At 45.1% G+C, this 23,289-nt stretch overlaps 1 protein-coding gene across 2 annotated transcripts in view; it reads left to right on the top strand.

Moving 5' to 3' along the window:
* The window catches only part of RAB2A (RAB2A, member RAS oncogene family), a 79,877-nt gene that overhangs the window by 34,239 nt on the left and 22,349 nt on the right, over positions 1-23,289 (top strand). The window contains exons 3-5 of one of the 2 annotated variants that reach the window (XM_006019131.3): positions 4,313-4,380; positions 13,919-14,001; positions 18,279-18,371. In XM_006019131.3, the coding sequence (XP_006019193.2) occupies positions 4,313-4,380; positions 13,919-14,001; positions 18,279-18,371 (244 nt within the window). The remainder of the gene's footprint in view (positions 1-4,312; positions 4,381-13,918; positions 14,002-18,278; positions 18,372-23,289) is intronic. The other variant, XM_025198493.1, reaches the window with a different exon arrangement.

The following is a 23,289-nucleotide window of genomic DNA, read 5'->3' as shown; positions in this document are numbered from 1 at the left end:
AAGGGAGCTGTGCAGCCGGCTGCATGCAAGGCTCTGGCGGCTCCTCCCCCTCCCCTGGGCAGCTGGCTGGGCGGCATGTGTGTGGCCCGCACATGGTGGGCACCACCACACTGCACCCCGCATCGCTTGCCCGCAAAGCCCCCACAGAGGGGCACCCCTGCCCTCCCCCTTGGCCCTGCTTCTGGCTGCGGTGTGCTGCCTGGGGCTGGCAGCACCCCCCGCTCCCTCAGCCCCCAACCGTCTTCCCCAGCCCTGCCCCACAGCCCCACTTACCTCTAAGCTCCAGGGGTGAAGGGTGAGTCTGAGCCTGAGCCCGGTTTTGGCTGACTCGGAGGCTTAGGCCCCGACCTTCCCCCTCTCCCTCTCCTTCCGGGCAGGGTTGGGGGTTTCCCACCCTTTCTGCAATCGGCTTTTGCAGGCTAGGGCTATGCCAGCCTGTAAGAGCTCTTTGCAAAAGCGGAGAATCTGCGGATTTCTCTGCTAAAAAGGGAAATCTGCATTTTCTCTGATTTTAAAAACAGGGAATCTGTGGTTTTCTCCGTTTGTCCATGGGAAACAGAAAACCCACCTCCCCACTGATCATAATAGGAGGAGATTGCTCTTGGCTGACCTTAGGGATTGTAGGAGAGCATAAGGAAGAGGATGTTTTTGGGGGGATTTTGTCTAATTTTTTTTTAGGTATGTAGGGCCCAGCCCCATCTAGGGCCTTGCTGGTCAAAACTAGCATCTTGAATTGTGTTTGGATAAAAGTTTGAAGTCAGTGCAGACTGTGAAGGACTGCTCCTGGTAACTTATCCATGTCAAAAGCTATGGCACTGTGTTCTGCACCAGCTGTAGCTTCCAGACAGTCATCAAAGGCAACCCCATGTAGAGTGCGTTGCAATAGTCTAGCCTTGAGGTAACAAAGATATAAAGATTGTGGCTAGAAATGAATCTAAAAGATAGGTTTGCAGCCTTCTCACCAAATGGTTTTGATGAAACGTAGTTCTCACCACCCAAAGATTGAGGTGCAGTACAGGGTCCAGGAGCACCCCAAAGCTGTGAACCTGAGTGACAAAAGAAAGGCATACCCCATGAATGATCGGATTCCTACTCTGTCCATCCCCCCCGTCTCCCCCCGATCAAGTGGTCTGCTCACCACCATTACTCAGTTGTATTGTCTGGTTTCAGCCTCAGTAGGTTCACCCGCATCCAGTTCTCAACTGCAGCCAGGTAGTGAGGAAAGGACTTGAGACATCAATCCATCCATCCATCTAACTAGAAATGTGTGCTTATTACTTTGCACACTCTGTTCTTTAACTTAGTCTTCATGTGTTTCCGTTTGGGAACTGGACTAACTTCGGTCTCAAAGTTGTGGGGACAAGGAATTGAGCTGTAAAGGCAGTCTTAGTACCCTTTACAGCCAGGACACACTAAGTGCATTAAACATTTACAAAATGTATGTGAGACCACACTAGTCAGACTTAGGTGGATGGGGGAAGGGATATAGGGCACATATTGTGCACCCTGGATCACCTATCTTATGCATCTGTTCCCAAGGACTTAGTATTCTGAAGCAGAATATTTCCAGATACCAAGATATTAGAAAATTTACTTACCAGATAGATGTTTACTTCTTTCAGCTCCAAATGATTTGCCTCGTATGGACAAATTATATTGACGCAAAGCTCAGGATAATATTAATTTCATGTTAAGTGTGCGTGTGCACGTTCGCTGTCAGTACTGTATGTATGCCCTGAGTTAGAGGATCTCCCTTTGAAGTCAAGTCAAGGAAACATCAGTGTTGTGAATGCTAATTCAGTCCTTTCAACTACCCAGAAGTACTGTCATCCCATGGTTGAAGGAGGATAAAGGATATGTCTCTTCCCACTGCACTGTTTCTTTTCCTCCTCATTTTATGATTTAGACTGGATTTAACTACCTTCTTATCTATGGCCACTTTCTAACAAGTAAATGGTATTTCTCCAGTGGGCAAAATCAACCTTTTGCACCTGTTGAATGATATTTTGTTTTATACAGTAAGTTCTGTACAACTACCAGAACTTACTGATGCCTGATTGATAAATATTGCAACTGCATTCTAACCTCAAATGCTTTTGTTCCTCTCAGAATGAATTTCATTTTAAATATTAGAGGTGCACCGACCAATACGTCGGTCCCATATTGGATCGTCACCGATTATAGGGAAAATTTAAAGTATCAAAAATCGGCTTTTTTTGCCAGTTGCGTCTGATAGTCTGGTTGATAAATACCCCGTGCACGTGCAGAGCCGCAGCATGCACAGGGCCAGGAGCTCAGCCCGGTAGCTTGGAGACCAGCATCTAGCTGGTAAGTCTGGTGTGGGGGAAGGGATGGGGGGAGGGAAGAGGTGTGTGGGGGCGTGCAGATTGAGGCCCCCCGGGTGAGGGAGGGAGGGGGGCTGGGGCAGGTGCTGCTTGGGTGGGGTGGGCATGGGGTAGAACCGTGAGCGGCTTGGGGAGGAGGTGGTGCTCCTGTCCTGCTCGCACCCCGGGATGTCATGGGGGGGCATTTCTCCCTAGATCTGCTCAGAGTAGGGTAGGGTGTGATGCTGCTGGGCCCGGGGCTGAACTAGGCTCTTCCCAGCGAGGGCTGGGTCAGGCTGAGCTGCTCTTGGGGCACATAGTGGCAGGGCTGGGAGGGGGCTTTGTGGGTGCTAAGGTGAATTTAGGGGTGGCTGCAGCCCCCTTCTGCCCCATAGCCCTTCTCCCAATGCTGCTGCCACCTGTCCAGAGTGCAGCGCAGTCCACAGTGGCAGCCTGCTCCACCCCGCACGGATCCGGGGACACACACCCCCATGCCCTCCCGGGGTGAGTGCAGGGCAGGATCTGCCCCCCGCACCCACCAGACGAGTCATTCATGGCTCTTTCCTGTGTCCTGTGCCCTCAGCAGCCCTGCTCCCTTCCTCACCGCAGGGTCCTGGATCTGCCTCCCACCCCCACGCGCCTTCCCTTCCCCCACACCCAATTTACCAGCTCAACACTGGTCTCCCAGCTGCATGTTGGAATCAGATTGGTATCAGCCAATATGGCTCCTTAAAAGTTGGCCATTTGTATTGGTCCAAATAATTTCTGTCAGTGCACCCCTATTAAATATTTGTCTTTAACAACACAGCTTGTATTCTTTTTTTAAAGTACCTAGCATTTGCAGTTGGGGAAGTTAATGGGAGCCTAGAGTCACCTTAACTGCTGGTACACAAAATATCTGCAGTTTGACTTGACGGCTTGTGCTGTTCAGTTGTGTATAAGAAGAAACTCACCTGACTAATGTGCTAGCAAAGAACATATTATTTGCAAGTAAGAAATTTTCCAGCTCCTTGTTTGTAGAAATACTTTTTATAGTAGTGTCATCAATTATTATTTTCACTATATTAATTCAAAATGTAGAAAATGAGAATTTGAACTCTGTTACTTATTTACTAATTAAGCCTTCCTTTTATGAAACGTACGAACTGACCGTATTTACCTGCATCCAAGACAACTTCAAATTTAAGAGAACCCCCACTAAAATTGCATGATATGCGTAGAAAATGTATACATTTGTTATAATTTTCCATACATAGAATCTAATTATTGGAAGGTTGTCTTAAATTCATCTGCTCTTCCCCCAGTCTGGCCCCGGGGCATGGGGTACATGCTGGCTCCAACCTTTGCCATGCAGCAGCAGTTGCAGCACCAACTCCAGCCCTGACCCCTGGTCTGGGGATGGAGCCGTATCTGCTGTCACTGCAGCAGGGACGGACGAGGGCTGGTGCCAGCACGTGTTCTGTGCCCTGGGCCAGAGATGGGAGGGTAAGTGGCAGTAGCAGGCATAGAGGCAGTGGGGTCGGCAATGACTAACTTCAGCCCCAAGCCCACATCAAGCTGCCTCCCACCCCCCTCCTCCCCTGTACTCAAATCTAAGATGGGGGACTTTTTAATGGGGGAAAATCCCTTGTTTTGGATTCAAATAAATACAGTATTTTTTTTAAGGAAGAATAATGAATATTGACTGTAGCCTACTAGTAGCACTAGTTGTAGAGAGCAAACAAGAATAGGCTTGTATGTCTATTTAATTTCCTTTGTTACCCAACAAACAGACCTGCTTTATCCCTCCACAGTTAGGGCAACAAACACTTAAGTATTTTGGAAGACTTTTATACAAAACAAAATGTACATTCAAGGCAGTTGGAAAGCATCTAAAGTATAATGTAGGTTGTGGGAGTTGCATCTAACCCATCTGCTTTGCTTTCACATTTGTTGGAGATGCCAACTTGTGCAGTACTGATGCAACTTTTTTTTTTTTAATTATTCAGGTGTAGAATTTGGTGCTCGAATGATAACTATTGATGGCAAACAGATTAAACTTCAGATATGGGATACTGTAAGTATAATAAAAATGTGGTCTGTATGTATGCGTTTTCATTTTAGTTTCTATAAATACCAACTCAAGTTTCTTTTAAGTTTTTATAAGAATGGACTTTTAAAATTGTGCAGGTTTCTATTGTTAGCACCATAATTTAAGATTTCCTGAACTCTTTCCCCTTCCCTTACCTTTTGTATCCTAATTTATCTCTCCTTCTTAGCCATTGCATGTTGAACATCCTTTCACAGCATCTGATGAAATGAGGTTCAGCCCATGAAAGCTTGTGCAATATAGACTAACAAAAGCAGATTATATATGGTGAATATGTACCCTGCCTTCTACTTTATTTTTGCCAGGTCTTTCTGGAAGAGAAACCCATTCTGACCTAATAGTTTGGGCATTTATAGCATGAAAAAAACATTATTATTTGAGTTTTATTTTATTGAACTCCCAGTTTTTCAGTAGATTAAAAATTCTGTAGAGATGGCTTATTTGGATCTGGAATGGAAAGGAGGAGTTGTATCTTTTTTCACAGCAGTATATTGAAGAGTTCTGCATGCTAAGCAGGATGACAAATGGTAAACAAACATCAAGAAGAGGGTGACCATCACAGACTCATAAAATCTATCAAGCCAGAGAAAAATATACTAATCTATGGGGTGAGTGTAGTGCGCTATCTTGATCATTTCAAGAGCAGATTTGTTAGGAAAAAAGTCAAATACATTTTGTATCCCATGCTCTACTGTAGTTATTCAGTGACTACCAATATCTGTACTTTCCATGCTGCACTGTACTAAAGACACCCATATTATTGTCCTGTGACAACCACTGGCACTGTTACCTCTTCTGTAGAACAACACCTCTTAAACTATTTTCACAGAACGCTTTCAAGTATTGCAGGGTATTGGTAAGAGTTGCAGAATATTTGATAGGTACCAATGGTATGTTTTTTGGCTCTGGTGACCAATAAAAATAGTTCCAAGGTTTGTTGTTTGGTTTGGGTTTTTGTTTGTTTGGTTTTTTTACTTATTTGCTTTTTAATATAATTAATAGGTATGTCTGAATTTGTTTGGCTGTGAAACGCTGGCAAATACATAATAGATAAAGGTAGAAAGGAAATCACCACAGATGTTTATAACCTAGTTGCAACTGAACTACAAGTTTCCCTTGCTTTATGCGGGTTCTGTATGTGCGAATTCGCTGTTATGCAATCAGTGTGGTGGAAGCCTGCAGTCAGCTGCTTTGTGCAGTGCATTGTGGTAGTGAGGCACACCAAAATATAGTCTCCTGTGTGGATCTGTGCTCCTTGCTCATTGTCTGTGACATGTTTCTGTAGTTGCCATCCCCATTATGGCTTCTAAGCGTCCCGCTAGCTTATCTCCTGCCCCTTTCCCTGGTTCATCAGTGAAGCCTTCACCACCCTCTCTTCACACCAACTAAACATTCACCACCACCCTGTGTTTGTGTTTACTGTCTGCTGTAGGTGAGTACCAAAATTGTCTTGTAAAAGTGGTAGAAATGGGTCTAGGGGATCAGTACAGTTAAGGTCTTGGAACATATCCCTATTTGTTACATTGTAAAGTGTGTTCCCTTTATGCGAATTCAAGTTATGTGCCATTTTCCAGGAACACATGTACAGCATAAAGCAAGGGAAACCTGTAAATACGTGGAATATTTATACCCTGGTCACATAATGCATCCATACATGCCCTTTATTAATTGACCTAGCACTATTTGAGGCTTAACCTATAAATTATTGGTTTAATGTCCACTCATTGGTGGATTGTGGAGAATAAATAGAAGCAAATGTTTGTATGAACACAAGGACACTTATCATCAAGACTTTATAATTGCTGTCTTAAACTAGTCAAATACAGTATTTCAGTTCATTGTATAGTTAGTATCAGAGAAGAGCCTTGATTGCAAATTGCTTGAATGAAAGCTCAATTAGTGCTTCTCCTGAAAGGTCTCTGGTGTAACCATCTGACCTTACTCTTCCACTGTGTATTATCCACTCCTTACATTCAGAACAATTTAATAGATTTCATAGACATTAGGGCTGGAAGGGACTTCGCAAGATCATCAGGTCCAGCCGCCGAAGGGGCAGGAAGTCAGCTAGGGTCAGATCACCCCAGCAAGATAAGCATCCAAGCATTTCTTAAATATATTCCTTATACAAAAGGCCTTAGAACAGGGGTGTCCAACCTTTTTGAATGTGGGGCTGGCCGAATCATGAACTTTTTATCACCCAGTGGGCCAGCAAGCCATATTCATATTTTCTCACCCCGCGGGCCATATGTTGGACAAGCCTGATCTACATGAGCATCACTTTGGGGGAGGAGAGATGGTGAGCAGTAGAAATGCCCACCTATTCTCTTCCATTCCAAACCACAGCAGTGTGTTCCCCTACAGCCAGGACCCTAAGGCAGGGCATGATTAGGTGAAAGTCCCAGGCCCTCTCTAATTGTGTGTGCGTGTGCGTGTGTGCAGTATCAGATCTGTGTGCCTATTTCTGTGTCACTGTCTTCAGAAGTGTGCTGCAATTGAGTACCTGCTTAATTGTGGTTGTGTGGAGTTGTGTAGAACAGCAACTGATTCAGCAAGGCTAAGTTCAAGGGTACTGGAGAAGCTCTCAGCTGGTGTGACTGTGATGGCATTGCTGCAATTGTGCGTAGTTCTAAGCTGTATACGCCTCCCAGGTAGCTGTGCAGGAATTGGTGCTGTATGCGTGATTGGGCGCAACTGTGTAAGCATAATTGTGAGTACCTGTGAGTGCACCATTGCGTGCTCTGGGGCCACTCTCTGCAACGTGTGACACCGTAGGGCTGTTGTGATTGTGCATACATGGCAGGTGACTCCAGGGTGGCGGGAGTGTCTGTGCAGATATTCACAGGTGTGTGAGTGACATGACAGTACCTGCGTGTGCCACCGTGTGGGTAGTGCTGCTTCACCTTGAACCTTTGTTCCTCTGGGTCTGTATGGCCCGGGGTGTACATGAGAACGCGTGTGCATGTAGTGCCCACGACTTTGTGAGCATGTGTGGAGGTGGGTGTGCACATGCTCGTATGTGCATGAATATGTGTTTGAGTATGTGGGTGTGTGCACACGTGTGCACACTTGTGCTCACCCCTGGATGCTGCCTGCCTGCCTGTCCATCTGCACTCATCCCTGCCCCTGCCTGCGTGTGCATGTGTGTACACACCCTGCCCCAGCGGGGTGCGTGCCCATCTGCGCAAGCCTCCCCCGGCTGCCCGCCTGCGCGGGGCCTCCTCCCCGTGCCCCAGCCGGCTCCTCCCGTGGCTGTAGCCCCCCACGGCGGGGTTGGTACTTGCCTGTCCAGGGCTGCGGGTGGCAAGGTGCGTCCAGCGGGCATGGGGTGCCGGGACCCAGCAGAGCCCCTAGCCCGGGGAGGCCCCAGCACCGGCCGGGCGTCTGCTGGGTCCCTGCACCCCGCCAGACCGCGCCACCGCCGCCCCCACGGCCCTAGGGCTCTTGCCCCTGCGCCTTGCCCCATGCCCTCCGAGCCAGACCAAGCACCACCCCCACTCCCGGCGCTGGCCCCGTGGGCCAGGGGCTCCCCTCCTGCCCGCCTGGGGGGCACGTGCCGGGGCCAGCGGGTCGCTGGAGGTCCCGGGGCAGGACAAGGGGGGCACGTCTGGCCATCCCATCGTCCACTCAGCCCGGCCATGCCCACGCCAGCGTTACTTCTAAGGCAGAGCTTTCCAAACTTTTCATGTTGGTGACACACTTTTTAGACATGCATCATTTCGCAACACAGTAATTCAGTTCCGGGGGAGGGGCCAGAAGAAGCAGACGCGAGTAAGGGAGCTCCGCGGTGCCCTTCCGCAAAATTTTCTGCATTTCACGCGACACGCCTACACACTGCCGCCGACACACTAATGTGTCGCGTCACACAGTTTGGAAAGCTCTGTTCTAAGGCATTGTCCCCAGCTCGTCCCATCAGGTGTGGCCAGGGCAGCCCCGTGCCGCGCAGCCCACGGGGCGGCAGCGGGACCCAGCTCATGTGATGTGGGAGGTCACGCGACCCTGGCCTCGCGGGGGTGAGCAGCTCCCCTCCTCTCCCCCACCCGCCTGTCCCGGGCGAGGGACCTCGGGCCTCAGAAAATGGCTTGGCAGGCCGCATGTTGGACAAGCCCGCTTTAGAATTTAAGGCTCATACTATATACAACACAAGTGATTTTACAAATAGGGCTATTTAACTTGTTTATTTTACAGAATAAAGATGACTTTGTAAATAGAAATAATTGAAGGTATCTTTCTTTAAAAAAAAAGAAAGAAAAAAAAAAAAAGTAGAACAAGGAAAAGAGAGAGAAACGGGGCGAGGGCAGTCGGCCAAAAGGGTAGGGAGGCAAAGATTGAGTAAACTTATTTAGGGCATAGACGGTTGTTACTTTTGTATCACTACAAAAATGGCAAGAGGCACTACAAAAAGTGATACAGAAATCTTCCTCAATAAAATGGAAACTTCTCTGTAGAAGCTCACTGAGTACTTGCCAAGTGGGGTGCAGCCAGCCTGCGACTGCGTAGTGAGGCGCGCGTGTAGTGAGTGAGGCGCGCACGCGTGTAGTGAGGCGCGGGCACGTAGTGAGGCGCGTAGTGAGGCGCGGGCGCGTAGTGAGGCGTGTGTGTGTGTGTGTGCGTAGTGAGTCGCGCGCGCGCGTGTGTGTGTGCGTAGTGAGGCGCGCGCGCGCGTGTGTGTGTTGGGGTTTGTCGTGCTGTTTACATCAGAACTGTACATCATGTCTGGGGTTGGTCGTGCTGTTTACATCAGAACTGGTACCTGTTCTGGCTCTGAGAAGAAAAGCTAGTCTCTGAGTTATCACTGAAATGAATATGGCCACGTATTCCTGAAGACTGATCTCTTCAAGCCAGGTTTCTAGAATGTGTGAGTAGAGGATGACCACTCTGCACTGCTTCAGTAGTGCACTGCTTCTGTCTGCGCTGCTTCAGTAGTGGTTCAGGAAGCATCCCAGTGAGGCACACTATGCTGCTCAGAAGAGGGTTTTTGCATTCGTGCGGTACTGGCCACTCACCAGTACATTTTGCACTAAGATGACTACATTATTTCTGTATCGGGTGTCGCATTGGCATGGTGTACATGACTGCAGCACTTCCTGACATGGTACTAAGATAGTGTAGACCAGGGGTGTCCAACCTTTTTGAATGTGGGGCTGGATGACGAGCTTTTTATCACCCAGTGGGCCGGCGAGCCATATTCAAAGACGTCACGGGAAGTGGTATCATATCAGGAAGTGATGTCATGTGACCTTTGACACCAGTGAAGTTGCAGGGGTTGACGTGGTGCTTCTTGACATGGCATGCATGCCCGGGTTGACCTGGTGCTGCAAGAGCCGCTTGGCTACAACTGGGTTGACCTGATGCTGGAGAAGCCACAGGGCCAGGCCTGGGTTAACCTGGGGCCTGCCTGGCCTGCCAGTGCCATGCCTGGGTTGACATGGTGCTGCAGGACCCGCCTGGGCAGAACAGGGTGGGCACTGGCCAGGAAAAGCAGTATGCAGCCGAAGCTGGCTTCCCATGTGCTGCTGGGGACGGGAGGAGGCCAGCCAGGGCTGGACCCGGGGCGGGGCGCGCCCCTGCCGGGTCTCCCCCTCCCGCCCCCAGCAGCACATGAGAAGCGGCCCCCTCGGGGCCTCATAACCGGGCCCAGAAAGCTGCAGCGCCCGGGGGGAGACTGGCCAGGGGAACAGGCACTGCCTTGCTGTGGGGCAGGGCAGGGCAGCGGGGCTGGCTTCAAGCGGGTGGGTGAGGAGGAAGGCGCGGGCCGGCAGTGCCAGCAGCCACTGCTTGCCCTCCAGCGCAGGGCAGCTCCCCTGGGCCCCGCGGGGGTAAGCAGCTCTCCTCCCCTCCTCTCGCTGCCGGCTGGGGCTTGCAGGCCAGCCCTGCCTGCCTCGCCACTGCGGCTCTGTGCCACCACGGCTCTGCTGCTGCGGCCCCGCCACCGCGGCTCCACACTCCATGGCAGTGGCTCCGCAGTCTGCGCCACCGCCTCCCCACGCTGCACAACGGTGGCTCCGCACCGCCGCCCCTCTGCTGCCACGGCTCCCTGCTCCCTGCAGTGCTGCTGCCGCGGGCCAGATAAAATGGTTTGGCGGGCCGCATGGCAGCCCATGGGCCGTATGTTGGACAAACCTGGTGTAGACATAACCTTTTGGTTTTTGTTAAAGGCTTGCTATATTTTAACACTGATCTTTTTTGGCTCTCATAGTTTCACAGGTGAGGCGTATTTCATATTCTTGAGAGTAAGGGTTTGCCTTGATTTGACTAGCTTGATTTAATTCTGGTTATAGATAAGGCTTTAATCATTCTTTCAACCTATGTTTTTCCTACAGTTTTTGACATACATTGATAATACTTCATTGTAAATAGTTGGCTCAAAAATATGTACTATGAAAAAACTAAATACTTCGGTTTACAAGGGTTAGAGGTCTGCTGCGGCCACTTTTATGTCTATTCCAAACATAAGAACATAATCTAGTTTTAATTTTATATTGAGCTCCAATGTTGCTACCTTAATAAATGTCACTCTTGGCAACGTGAGTAGCTAAATTCTAATTGGTCCCTCTAGACTAGACTTGCAAAGCAGTAACATGATTTTTTAATAAAGGTATGAAATAATGTGTTTAAGGTTACTGGGAGAATTTAAAGCTTATTTTATGGCTGATTATGAATGTCAACCCCCTCCCCTTTGTTTTTTCCCTCCTGATTTCAGGATATTTTAGTGTGTGTTAGATGAACAAGGGGTTAATGTTGTGCAAAATTATTTTCTTAAAATATATAGATCATATTTGATACTTCTTTGCATCTTCCTGACATGGGGATCTCCTTTTGAAATGTATACTGTTGACTGTTAATTTGTATCTGCAGTATAGTATTACACTCTATATTTTTGTAATAAAAATAATTTTAACTATTTTCTAGTTTTATAGACAAATTTTAATCGAATAAGTAGAGAGCCAATGACATGTTAAACTTAACATTTAAGGTCTCCTTTATGGAAACTCTTTTATTCATCGTGTTTTATTTAAATACTGCCATGATGTGGAGAATTGTGACTGTATATCTGAGGGCATGCTTGATTGAAATGCTAATGGTAGCACTCAGACAAGTGCTACCAAGTGGGCTGTACATTTATTTAAAACATGAGCACTGATATTTTATGCTACAAATAGCAAAATAATGACTTTTTATGGCTTCCCCCCTCCCTACCCCAAGAAGTTGTGGTTAAAAAATAAATAAATAAATCCTCATGGGGACACTGAAGACTTCAATTATTTTTCAATTAAAAATGTTTACATTAATTTTGAAATCCGTGCATGGGACATGCATAGAATCATATATGTATATGGAGCCTCTGGTCAAATTGTGGGTCACCCCAGGCATGACAAAGGGTCTGATATTTTTGGTGAAAGGAAGCTCAGTGGAATTTATCGTTGGGACAAATGGGGAGTCTTAGTGTAGTTTGTAGAAATACCCAAACTTGTTCAGGCTAGCATATGTTAGCTCAATAGCTCCAGTAATTTGGCAATACTAACTCTTCTGTTGGGAGTACGTGTCTTTCTTGTGTTTTACTTTGAGTGAATTTGAGATCTATTTACTCATTATTACCCCTTATGCAAACATTATTTTGTGCAGGTTATGAATTTTCAGCATTGAGAAGTAAGGATAGGTAACCCTGTCTGTTCTTTAGCATACACAACTTTCTACTCCTTTTTACAATAGTTGAACAGTGGTGTTGGGTTCATTTAGCACCTGAAGATGACCTAGAGTCTGGTGTGTCATCATTATGCCAAAGAAGTATTTACAAATTACAACTTTTACATTGATTGTGTGTGTATAAATGCACATATGTGCACACACGCATGCCTTTAACTTTAAGTAGGTCATAAGAATATGATTCTTGAAATGTTAAGCTGCTGCAGGTTATTCCAAAAGGTCATAAAGCTTTTTTGTTGTTGTTGTTGCTAACTGTATGCAGTATGGCAAAGCATGTATCATTCTGCTACTCTTTGAAAAAGTAGACATGGGTTAGGTCTTCCTAGTGAATTCTTCTCCTGGATTCAAGAAGGATTTCCTTGAAATAAAACTTGTTTTCATATAGAATGAGAGAAAATTCCCTGCACAATATTCAGGTTTGCTGGAAACCTTTTTCTGGATTAGGTACTACCTCTTTAATTTTTTTCTGGTTTCATTTCTAAAAATTCTTTATAATTTTATATATTGTACAAATAACAATCTCCCTGGAGGATCCCCTCTAAGTGTTAGCATCTTCTGATCCTGCTAAGTGGCGTTTTCTGATGTTGCTAAAAATCATGCATGTAGTATACATTTGTGTTGGAATGAATGTTTTGCATCTTAGTACCATGGTTGTCAGATGATGGTGAGCACTTCTCCCAGGAATTGAGAAAAGAGAGGTGAGGGTCTGCCTCTTTATATTTTTCAAGAGCTGCATATTGGTTGGGCCTGTACTTATATCTGTTGAGCTGCTTTGTTACGTAAACATTGCTCTTATTCACTGTATGATTTGAGTAAATTAACTTATCATTAGGTCTATTGTTCTGCAGAAGCTAGTACTATTATAAATGCAGAAATGGATATTTTTCAGTAGAACTAATGGTGAGATTTTTGTTTCAAGACCTGCATGGCAACATTTCCAAGGAGTTAGGAATATTTTGGGTTGAGTAAAGAAAAGGGAAAGAACAAACTGATGTGTCTTTTAATGTGACCGTGAACATGAATCAGTGGAACACATCCTTGCTGAGACATTTTTAACAGATCTTGTTTTTTCCAACAAAAAAGAGAAATTGCCTTTGTATACAGGATCTATGGAGTTTGTTTCACCAGTGGGTATGAAGATGACTTTTATATCCTGTTGCCATTTGACAAGAAGCATACATCAAGTACAGAGGAAATTGATTCACTGTAGAGCAGAATTATATAAAATTGAATTCAGAACCATTTTCTGTTTTTCATAATAAAATGATTACTGAAAGAATTCCATCTGAAGACTGTTGAAAGCTGGCTGCAGTTTATGATATAACGGATAAAATCTTCATCCTTGGCCTTCCAACAACCTTTACACCAGCAGATGGTGGGCGTAAAGATGTCATTCATCATTTATTTACAATGGGCTTTATTTATTCTAGTGTCAACAGCTGCCCCAGGGAGCGGGTTATTGAATTCAAATGTGAAGCTCTGGGTTATTTGCTTCCTTTCAAATTTGTCTTCAGAGCTTAGTTGCTAGGAGTCCATTCTGTGCTCTAATAATGATTCATGTATTGTGAAGCCATTCAGTGAATTGGGTTGTCAGGGATTGCCAAAAAAGGTTTAGAGGTCTTGTTCCTGATTTTTTTTAATGGCACTATGCTGTAGTCATGTGCCCTCTTTTGCCAGAAGTAGTGAGATTTCCTTTCTCCAGTCCCCTTCACCTCCAAACAACCTCTATACAAGTAGTAAGTTTTCATGTTTCTTCAAAAAGAATAATTTCAATAAATGAAATAACTTTGTTTTCCTACAGGCAGGGCAGGAGTCCTTCCGTTCCATCACAAGGTCATACTACAGAGGGGCAGCAGGGGCGTTACTAGTGTATGACATTACAAGGTGAGAAACTTGATATAGGACGTCTGAAATATTGTAGACATTTCAAACTTCAGTGTAATTTTTTCTTTCTATAGGAACATTCCTAAGATCAGTAAGTAAATTAACTCATAGAAAAACTAGGTGAAGTGTGTGTTAATGAGTGTTAAGAGTGTGCTACCTGGATTAAATTGCTTGATTAAAGGTGCACGTGCAACCTTAGACCACGTGGTCCTTAACATTGTTTTTTTCCCCTCGGTAAACAGACATTTTTCACAATCTTGCATACATCTGAATTGTTAAATATTCTAATTTATTGCTTTGTTATTAATGTCCAGTTTATTTTTGAGTGCATACTTCAAACAAGAATTTATAATAGATAGTATGACAATAGAATGATGTTTTTACCACTCGTTCTATAGCTTCTGTTTGAACGCTGGCAAGGCTTTACTTGATTCCCATTCAGTGGATAACTCAACCCCATACTTTGCTGACATAGCTGTTGACAAACTGATATTACTTCATTGTATAATATCTTAGATTGCATGTGTGCTTTTAATCTGAGATTTCTGTTTTTATGGAATTCCTGGACCCAAACTGATAGCAAACCCATAGTAGTTCAGTGGTGTTTTGTATTACATAGTGCAACACTTTTACCTGAGGGTGCCTGTAGATGAGCTAGTGCCTTAGAGCAGACTTGATTAATCAAGTCTGCTGGAGCATGGTAATTATCATGCTCCCATCAGCCTTCGTGTCTCATGGATCAACATCCACGCGCTTCAAAATGGTGGTAGGGGTGCTTGAACTAAAGCTTGTTAAACAAAGAGAGACAGATACATGAGACGCTGTGACACTTTAATTAGAGCAGTTCTCAGCTGCTCTAATTAAAGCCCCCCCCCCCACCCCCCAATCCCTTGAGCATGTGTAAAACTGCCCTATGATAGTAGAAAAAATGTATCACGTTGCTTGAGAATGAGTTTATTGTTATATAGCTAAAGACTGTGTCATATTGGGAACAGGCTATATATATAAATATAAATACCAACTACAGTGTGCAGTAGACAATTCTTTGTAATGTACAACATCTGTGAATTCCAGACTCTTGCGTATTCACAGTTTCAGGGTATACTTTTTACTACACATTGTTCACTCTTTATAAACTCCCGAAGTCAAAAATACACAGTTGTGATGTTTTTCCAAAGATCATATTCTTAATGAAGCAAAACCAGTTTCATCAGAACTTTCAAAAACACTTCCAAGGAGTCCTTTTCTATATGATAGGTTTCATCCGTGAATCCTAATTGTAGAATTGCGCTCAAAAAAAACTTTTTTTTTTTTTTTTATAACAGAACGATCTGTGTATAAAATTTCTTTGTATGAGAAGAGTCACAATTCAAGAAGAGAAGTCACCAGAAGATTTGTCACATAGGCCCTTGGCGGCATTAATTTAAATATGCAGTGGTGCACGTTCAAGACCTGGCCTGGCAGGATGTGCAGTTTTGGGTATCCGAGATGAAACTTCTGAGTTCCCATTGCACACCTGGGCCTTTACAGCCACATCATACAGCTTGCTATTAGTCCCTGCTCACAGCATTGGGTTTCACAGTGCAGTTTTAACATGCTATACATTCAAATTAAAGCACCATACAAACCAGCCACAAAGATGTTCCTTTAAATATGGAATATCTTTATGGCTAGGTTCTCATTTTTATTGCAAGATAAATTGATTGAATGTGTGGTACATTAGCATTTATTGCACAAATAACATATTAATTGCATGATCCATATAATGTCTTCCAGAAGCCTTACACTACAAGTAGTGGAACCTTTTTTGTCAAGATTCTAAAATATATTTCTTTTTAAGGAGAAATCAACCTTGCCTAAAATGTGAATGTTTCAGGAAAACGGATAGTCTAAAAATGGGGGACTAGAAGAATGGTTTCCACTATAGCAGTGGACCTTTTTTCTCAACCTTTTTTGTACCAGGACCCATTTGTAAACATCAGTGGCCAGTCCCAACCCAGTGCCCCTCATTCCCAACCTGCTGCCCCCAAACCCCAGCCCTCCAGTGTGTGGGGCATGATTGGGTAGGGGGGCGGGTCTGTGGAGCCTGGGGGACCCCAAGCAGCCGCTGTCAGGCTGGAACTTTGACAGCTTGCAAGGAAAAAGCTACGGTTTCCCATACTTCTTTAAAAGAGAATCAGTTTTTAAAGTTTGTTGATCCATTTTTACAGTTTGTCCACAACCCTTTCATATATTCTTGCAGCCCACATTTGGCTCACAACCCACAAGTTGAGAGAGACTGCACTATAGTACTGTTATAGAATGATCTTTATTATAGTACTGTTTATCCACTATATGAATGTGATTTTTTTTAAATAATAATTTAGGATATTTAGAAAAATTTTTATTACATGCAGACTTTTTGTTTGTTCTTAATGAAGTGGTGTCACTTGAAATCTGTTTGGTGTCCCATGAAATCAAAAACAGTTTTGTGGTAATGAAATTTTAGACTTGCATGGTAACAAACTTGCTCATTTTAAAATGAAGTCAACAATCTACAGTGCCTCATTTCCCTGTTCGTTGCTGTTTGTCTGCCTGTTCCCTGTCCCTGTTACCAGCAGACATGCTTCAGTGATAAGACAGCTGATCATACTGAGTCAAGAGCAGAGATCCTTGAAATCTGTTTCCTGCGGAAAACCACAGAATTTGCCTTTTGCCCTCCCCCCACCACTGATTGGCAGTTGGGCCCCATTGGCCTCATGCCTCACTTCTAATCGGCGAGGGACAAATACCGTGTTTCTGCCACGGTTTTTGCCTCGCACCGATTAGTGGCAAAGCATTGGGCTGATAGGAGAGGGGATTGCAGCAAAAAGAGTTAGAATAAAGGTACTGATACCCTGCATGTTTCTCACTTCTGCTGTGCTTTTAGTAAGACCCTATGCATTTTATTTTACTCGTGGAAAAGCACAGCTTTTTTGGGGGGGAGGGGGTTTAAGAGATTTTTGCTCTGTTTCCCAGTGGAAAACTAGGATCCCTGGTCATGAGCTAGAAGTCTAGCTGCTGAGAAGCACTAACTTCTAGGAAGGACTCTGAGACCTGAACTTTGCAGGCTAAGTCTCTCCGCAATCAAAGGTTTAAGAATAAGATACTACAAAAAAAACCTCAAAGCTGAACTTCAGACATTATCTTTGTAGATAGCTTCACTTATATCCCTGATCAGTGTCTGTCCCTCATTTGCCTTAAACTTGTAACATCCCAGCAGGCAGAGGGGAGATTGGCAGTAAAAGCTTCATGAACCTAATAGGTAAGAAAAGGAAGTGTGAGATATGACAAATGCTGTTTTTATAGCAACATGAAAATTAAGCAGCAATCTACAATATATAGCAAAATTCAAACAGGAATTCTTCATTAAGTTAAATATACAAATAAATAGCACTGTGTCTGCTGTCTACTATAATCTCGCATAATAAACTCAGCCATATATCAGCATCAAAATCCAAGACCAAATGCCAAAAAGTGTTGTACTACAGGCATATTCCACCACTTACTCAAATCTCGCTTAATAAAATCATCCACTCATTATCAGAATCTGAACTGTACTCTATATGCACAAACACTTTTTCACAGGCTTTCAGAAGCAAGTCTGTGTGCATGTATGTTCGTTTCACATCTAGACTTGTAGTGACTTTTGACCATGTGTGATCCTCGTAGGCTTTTTACTTTGCTATTACCTATTACTATTGCTAATAGAAAAGTATTTCAGATTACCAGATAGGCTGCTGATGTTAATTTAAGTGCACAATGGGATCTGAGAAATTTTAGCCCAGGTGCCAAAAATCACACATTCTGCCATTCAGGACATTCAAGATTCAGCATGGCAAGATGTGCAATGTGCTTTTAATAAAATAGCATTAAAGTGTTTTATTTTTATGAAATGCTGGACTCCTTGCTAGAGAATTTTGAGAGAAGTAGTTAGCTTGTTAGTGTGAAGCCAGGCAGAACACAGGGCAGGGTGGCATCTTAAAGACTTTTGAGAGAGTCTTGGGTTCATTGAAGTCAATCAAAACTTTTCAGTTAATTTGAAGCAAGGGTTTTAATGCTCTGTCTGATATTGTCAGTTGTACGAGACTTGATTTATACTTTCCGAGTACTGGCTTCCATATGAACTTAAATGTTAAAACCTACCACAAAAGCAGATGACAGAGGACAGGAATGCATGTGTTATAACATTTGACAAATGGTTCTTTTTTGAAGCACAGCTCTTAGTTTTCATTTTTGCTCATACTTGCTCTTATCAGGAGGGACACGTTCAACCACTTGACAACCTGGTTAGAAGACGCTCGCCAGCATTCCAACTCCAACATGGTCATTATGCTTATTGGAAATAAAAGGTAACAATATTCCTTTATGAAATGCAGAAGCCTGCAAGTTTAAGTTCTAAAGCATTATTGCATAGTGGTTTGGATAATATTTTATGTTCGTCAAAGACTAAAAATTATTGCAATAGTTGTATGCTAAAAATTCTTTTCCAAAAATTATGTAAATGTAATCAACATCATACATGATTTAACTGTGTACACGCATGCTTCATCTAGATACTTCAGGGATTTTAATTAAAAAAGACAATGTTCTATTATATGTTTGGTTCTAATATGTTTAGTATTCTGCATTTTCAGTTTGTACAATTTTTCACTGATAAATTCCCTGATATTTTTTTAAGTTATTTGGTTTTTACTGATTTTTATACCTGTTTTTACTGATTTACACCCATTTTTCAGTTCACTCAATTTTACCAGATACAATAAAATCCCTGTCAACTGGCATGAGTGGGGAATGGCTGGGGGTGCCGGTAAGCTAAAAGTGCTGGTTCCCTGAGCGTGGGGAGGGTGACTGGAGCGACTGCCTGGGGGTGTGGGACTTCCAGCTCTGACTCCGGGTGGGGCCGCGGGAGTTGCTTTCCAGGGCAGGTAGATCCCAGCTGCACCCCGACAGCTCCAGCTGTGGCCCTACCCTGGGCACTGGGAGCTGCAAGCCCTGCCAGGGGGGCAGGCAGGAGAGCCTGGCCCCGCTCCCTATGGTGGGTACTGCACCAGGCTGCTCCGCACGGGCCTGCGGGGCTGGAGCCACTGCCCAAGGGCACAGGGCTCCTGGCTCTGACCCCGATGGGGTGGGAGGGGTCAGGATCAGGTCTCCCCTCCCCCCACTTCCGCGTTAGAGTACGCGCCACTCCCACCAGTCCCTGGGTTGCGCCATGCAATGGTGGAGGCAGTTGGTGTTGGCTGCTTCCAGGGCTGCTGCATCAGGGGTTGGGGTGAGTGGGGATAAGCAGTGCCCCGGGAGGTTTGGGGTGAAGCACTGCCCAGCAGCTGCAGGCAGCTGGCATTGGCCGCTCCTGGGGCTACTGCAGCAGGGGCTGGGGTGAGCAGGGACAAGCTGCACTGCTCCCCACACCCCCCAGGGCTCCGCTTGTTCCCACTCACCCCAGCCCCTGCTGCAGTGGCCCTGGGAACGGCCGACTCCAGCTACGGAGGGAACTGTAAGACAGTGCAGGGCAGGGAGGTTGTGGCTATTGCTGCTACGTGCACCCCAGGAGGGCTGGGGTGCTGCACTGGCCTGTTCCGGGGTGCATGTGCCCCTGGATCTGCACGCTGGACAAAAGAAGGCTGCTGCCTGCCCAGAGCACCAGGAAGAGCCTGGTGCCGCTGCTGGCCTCAGCCTGCAGCAGCAGTCTGCTCTTGTCCTGTGTTCAGATCTGGGGACACATGCCCCACAGGAAGAGCCTGGCACAGCCCCCGAGCCTGCAGCCCTCCCGGGGTGCACATAGCAGCAAGAGCTGTACCCCCCCCCACCCCACACCCACTGACAGTTCCCTCTGCTTTGCTCCCTGCTGCAGCCCCAGAAGCAGCTGACGGGCTGTGCTGTGCCTCTTCCCCTACCCCTTTCCTGGTCCCAGCCTTCCTCCCTCCCTCCCTCCCTCCGCCATGGGAGTGTATTATTATTTTCCCTCCTCCCCCTCTTTTTTCTTCCTTTTATCCCCATTTCAACCCAGTTTTTGTTTGGAAAATAAACACTGAAAAATTCCCAGTTTTTTAAAAATAAAAACTGAAAACATGGAACACTAAATGTTACACTATGTTTATTAAGTTCTGAACAGATGTAACATTAGAAGCATTTTGGAGGGTAAGCAGACAGCTATACATACATGCACTATGAAACACTCCCCCAAAAAACCCTAAAACCCCTGGGAGAAGCAACAAGTATTTAGAAATGCTTCAAAATGAAGTGCTTCCTGTTACATGTGTGCGCTCTATGGAGTGTACTAGTGGGGGGGGTCTTGGTCCTCTGGCAGCCTCCTTTGGGGGAAGAGGGAGCAGAACTGTGGAGAGCATGCTGCTGTGTGCAGTTTATACATTTGTGTATATTCATGCCAACGGTGGATACTATTTTCTCCAAGTTGTGGAGGGGAAAAGACCTTTTTTCTTCTTCACTGTTCGTTCAAAACATATTCTAGTAAATGACATATTGTATGATTCTTTTCATCAACATATTTACTCCACAAATTTAAAAGGATCATACCTTGTGCAAAATGTAACATTTGTAGGTCAGGTAGGCCACCTCTAGACATTATTTTGGTAGTACTAAAAATGTGCAGCACTTTAAAACAAAATAAGGAGCTTTGGGAGCCAAATGTTAAAAGCCCCATGGGGTTCTCAAAACATGGGAACAACAGGGCCCCATGTTAACTGGCTCCCCCTGCCCTCAGCACTTGAAAGGGCATGCCAGGAGCCTGGGGCAGGGAGCACTTTCCAGTCCCAGACTCTTTAAAGTTCTAGAAGTGTGGGCAGAGTGCAGACACTTCAGAGGGCTTGCAGGCAGTCTAGGACCAGAAAATAGCTCCCTGGTCCCAAGCTGCCAGCACACCAGAAAATGTAAAGTGCTGCTTGCAAGATGCCCCAGGTTGGCAAGGGAGGGCATTGCCACCCCCTGCCAAAGCTGCCCCATTCCAATAGCAATATAGCAGCAATGGGAACAAGATTGCATTCAAGCTTTTCTGGGCAGAAAAGACTCACTAGGATGGGGAGGAGAGGTTCTGCCACCTTGCTGCCATGGCTGCCTTGCTCCATTGATACCTGATGGCAGCAGGGGCAGGGCAGCCTGCGAGTCTCCCTGACAGTTCCAGGCTGGTCAGGCTGTCAAAGAGCCAGCTGCTCTCCCTCCCACCCTCTCCCATAGCAGGGAAACCAGAGCACTGTGGGATAGTGGAGGGTCTAAGGTAGTGATTCTCATCCAGGGTGGCACAGCACCCTGGGGTTCCATGAAGTCCTTTCACGGGTGCTACACAGTGCTACCAACAAACATAATTCACAAGATAAACCTAGAGATTCAAATAGGAATCTAGAGTGTTAAGTGCATTCTGACCTGTTGTGGTCTTTCTGAGCAGTCAGCAGCAGCAGGATTGTTCTATTATTTTTCTGTAGCCAAAAAAACAAATGAAAATGAAGGACTGGCATTTTCTGGGGCTGCTTTGAGTCTTTCAAAGGGTGCCACACATTAAATTTATCCCATCACAACAAAGACATTGCAGTTTGAAATAGCAGCCTCTTTGCCATGGATCTATCATTTATTTGTGACAGACCAGCCACTTTTATCCTGAGACGCATATATCTATATTTGTCTATATTTATATCTATAATTTCCATATCAGTTCAACTTTTAACGTATGCTGAAATAAAGTAGTTGTAAAATTTGCCAAAAGTTTCATATTGCATATGATCTAGAAAATAACTGTATGGCTTACAGGAAGAAGGCTAGTTAATCAAACTTGCAACAATTGAAGATGAATGAGATATAAAAGTAGGACTTGCTTTACTTAAATGAGATTTTGATAAATAACTGAAGTGGTTACACTTCTTACACTGCTGTGAGACGATAAAAAATGACACTGAAGGAAATTGCGTATTTTGTGGCAAATTAAGCATTCACTTTGTGTACATTGGATATTAGTACCATATCAGTTTGTCTATTTCCCATTTCTCTTTGTCCCAAGCTAGAAAGGAACCCCCAATTCTCTTCCTGAGGGGAGAGGAGGATGTTTTTTCTCTTTGCTGTTAAATGATAATGAACATTTTGAATATATTTGTTTGTAATTCTGATAAATATGCATGCTATAACACAGGACTGAGTATGCGATCCATTAGTTTTCATTCTGAAGTTATTTATGTCAAGCCGTAGAACTCGTTGTTTAAATACAATTTTCATTTTACAGATTGCATAACTTATTTTAGAATGATTATTTTATACTGCTGAATCAAAAACAGGTTTTTTTCAAAAACCAAACCTTCACTTTTTTAGAATTCTAGTCTTTAAAGCAAATGGTGTAACAATGACAATGTATTAATCACAGTAATTTTTATCTGTCAGAGTTCTTGTAGCTGGGAAAATTACTTGAGGTAGAAAAAGGAGAAGAACAGGTACTTATGTCAGAAATACAGATAATGCCTTCTACTGGTATAGTAGCATATTCCACAAAGTGCAGTTGAAGTCTCTCCCTCTCCAGTGAGGACATCTTCTCACGTACATCACATCCCTTTATACAGGGGCGTCCAACCTTTTTGAATGTGGGGCTGGATCATGAACTTTTTCTCACCCAGTGGGCTGGCGAGCCATATTCAAAGACTTCGCAGGAAGTGGTATCACATCAGAAAGTGATGTCACGTGACCTTTGACACCAGTGAAGTTGCAGGAAGTGACAATGCAATGGGTCTGGAATTGTGATTTAAAATCCAAAATAAAAACAATATAAAAGCAAGAATGAAATAATACCAAACACTTGACTACAATAAACACTTGCGCTTCTACTCACTTCTCAATGAATGAAAGAAGCATAATGCAGTCTTGCCCTGGGACACCAGGGCGTACAGCACCAGGTAGAGGAAGCCATGGAGGAGCTGTTGGCCGTGGAGGTCTGTTGGCCTCCAGCAGCAGTAGAGAGGAGGAGAAGCAGCGCCTCAGGACGCTGCCCGGCTCCATCGGAGACGAAGACCCCAGTCTTTACACACGGCCACGTGCATGGAGCCCGCCTCCCTCCTCGCCCCTGGCTCCCATGGAGGAGGAGGAAAGCGCGAGTGTGACCTTGTGCTTCCTCCTCACGAGTGCATACATGCATGTGGCACCCCTGCGCGGGCTCCTCAGCATCCCGCCTGGGGACATAGCCCCGCTGCTAGCTGGGCAGCCATGTTTCACGCTCACATGCTCATCCCCGCACCTCACTGTGCCACCCCTTCCCTGCCGATGCAGTGTGGACCACCC

This window comes from Alligator sinensis, unplaced genomic scaffold (genome assembly GCF_000455745.1).
Source record: "Alligator sinensis unplaced genomic scaffold, ASM45574v1 scaffold860_1, whole genome shotgun sequence".
Lineage (NCBI taxonomy): Eukaryota > Metazoa > Chordata > Crocodylia > Alligatoridae > Alligator > Alligator sinensis.
Note: the sequence above shows the minus strand (reverse complement) of the source record. Positions and strands in the feature narration are given on the sequence as shown.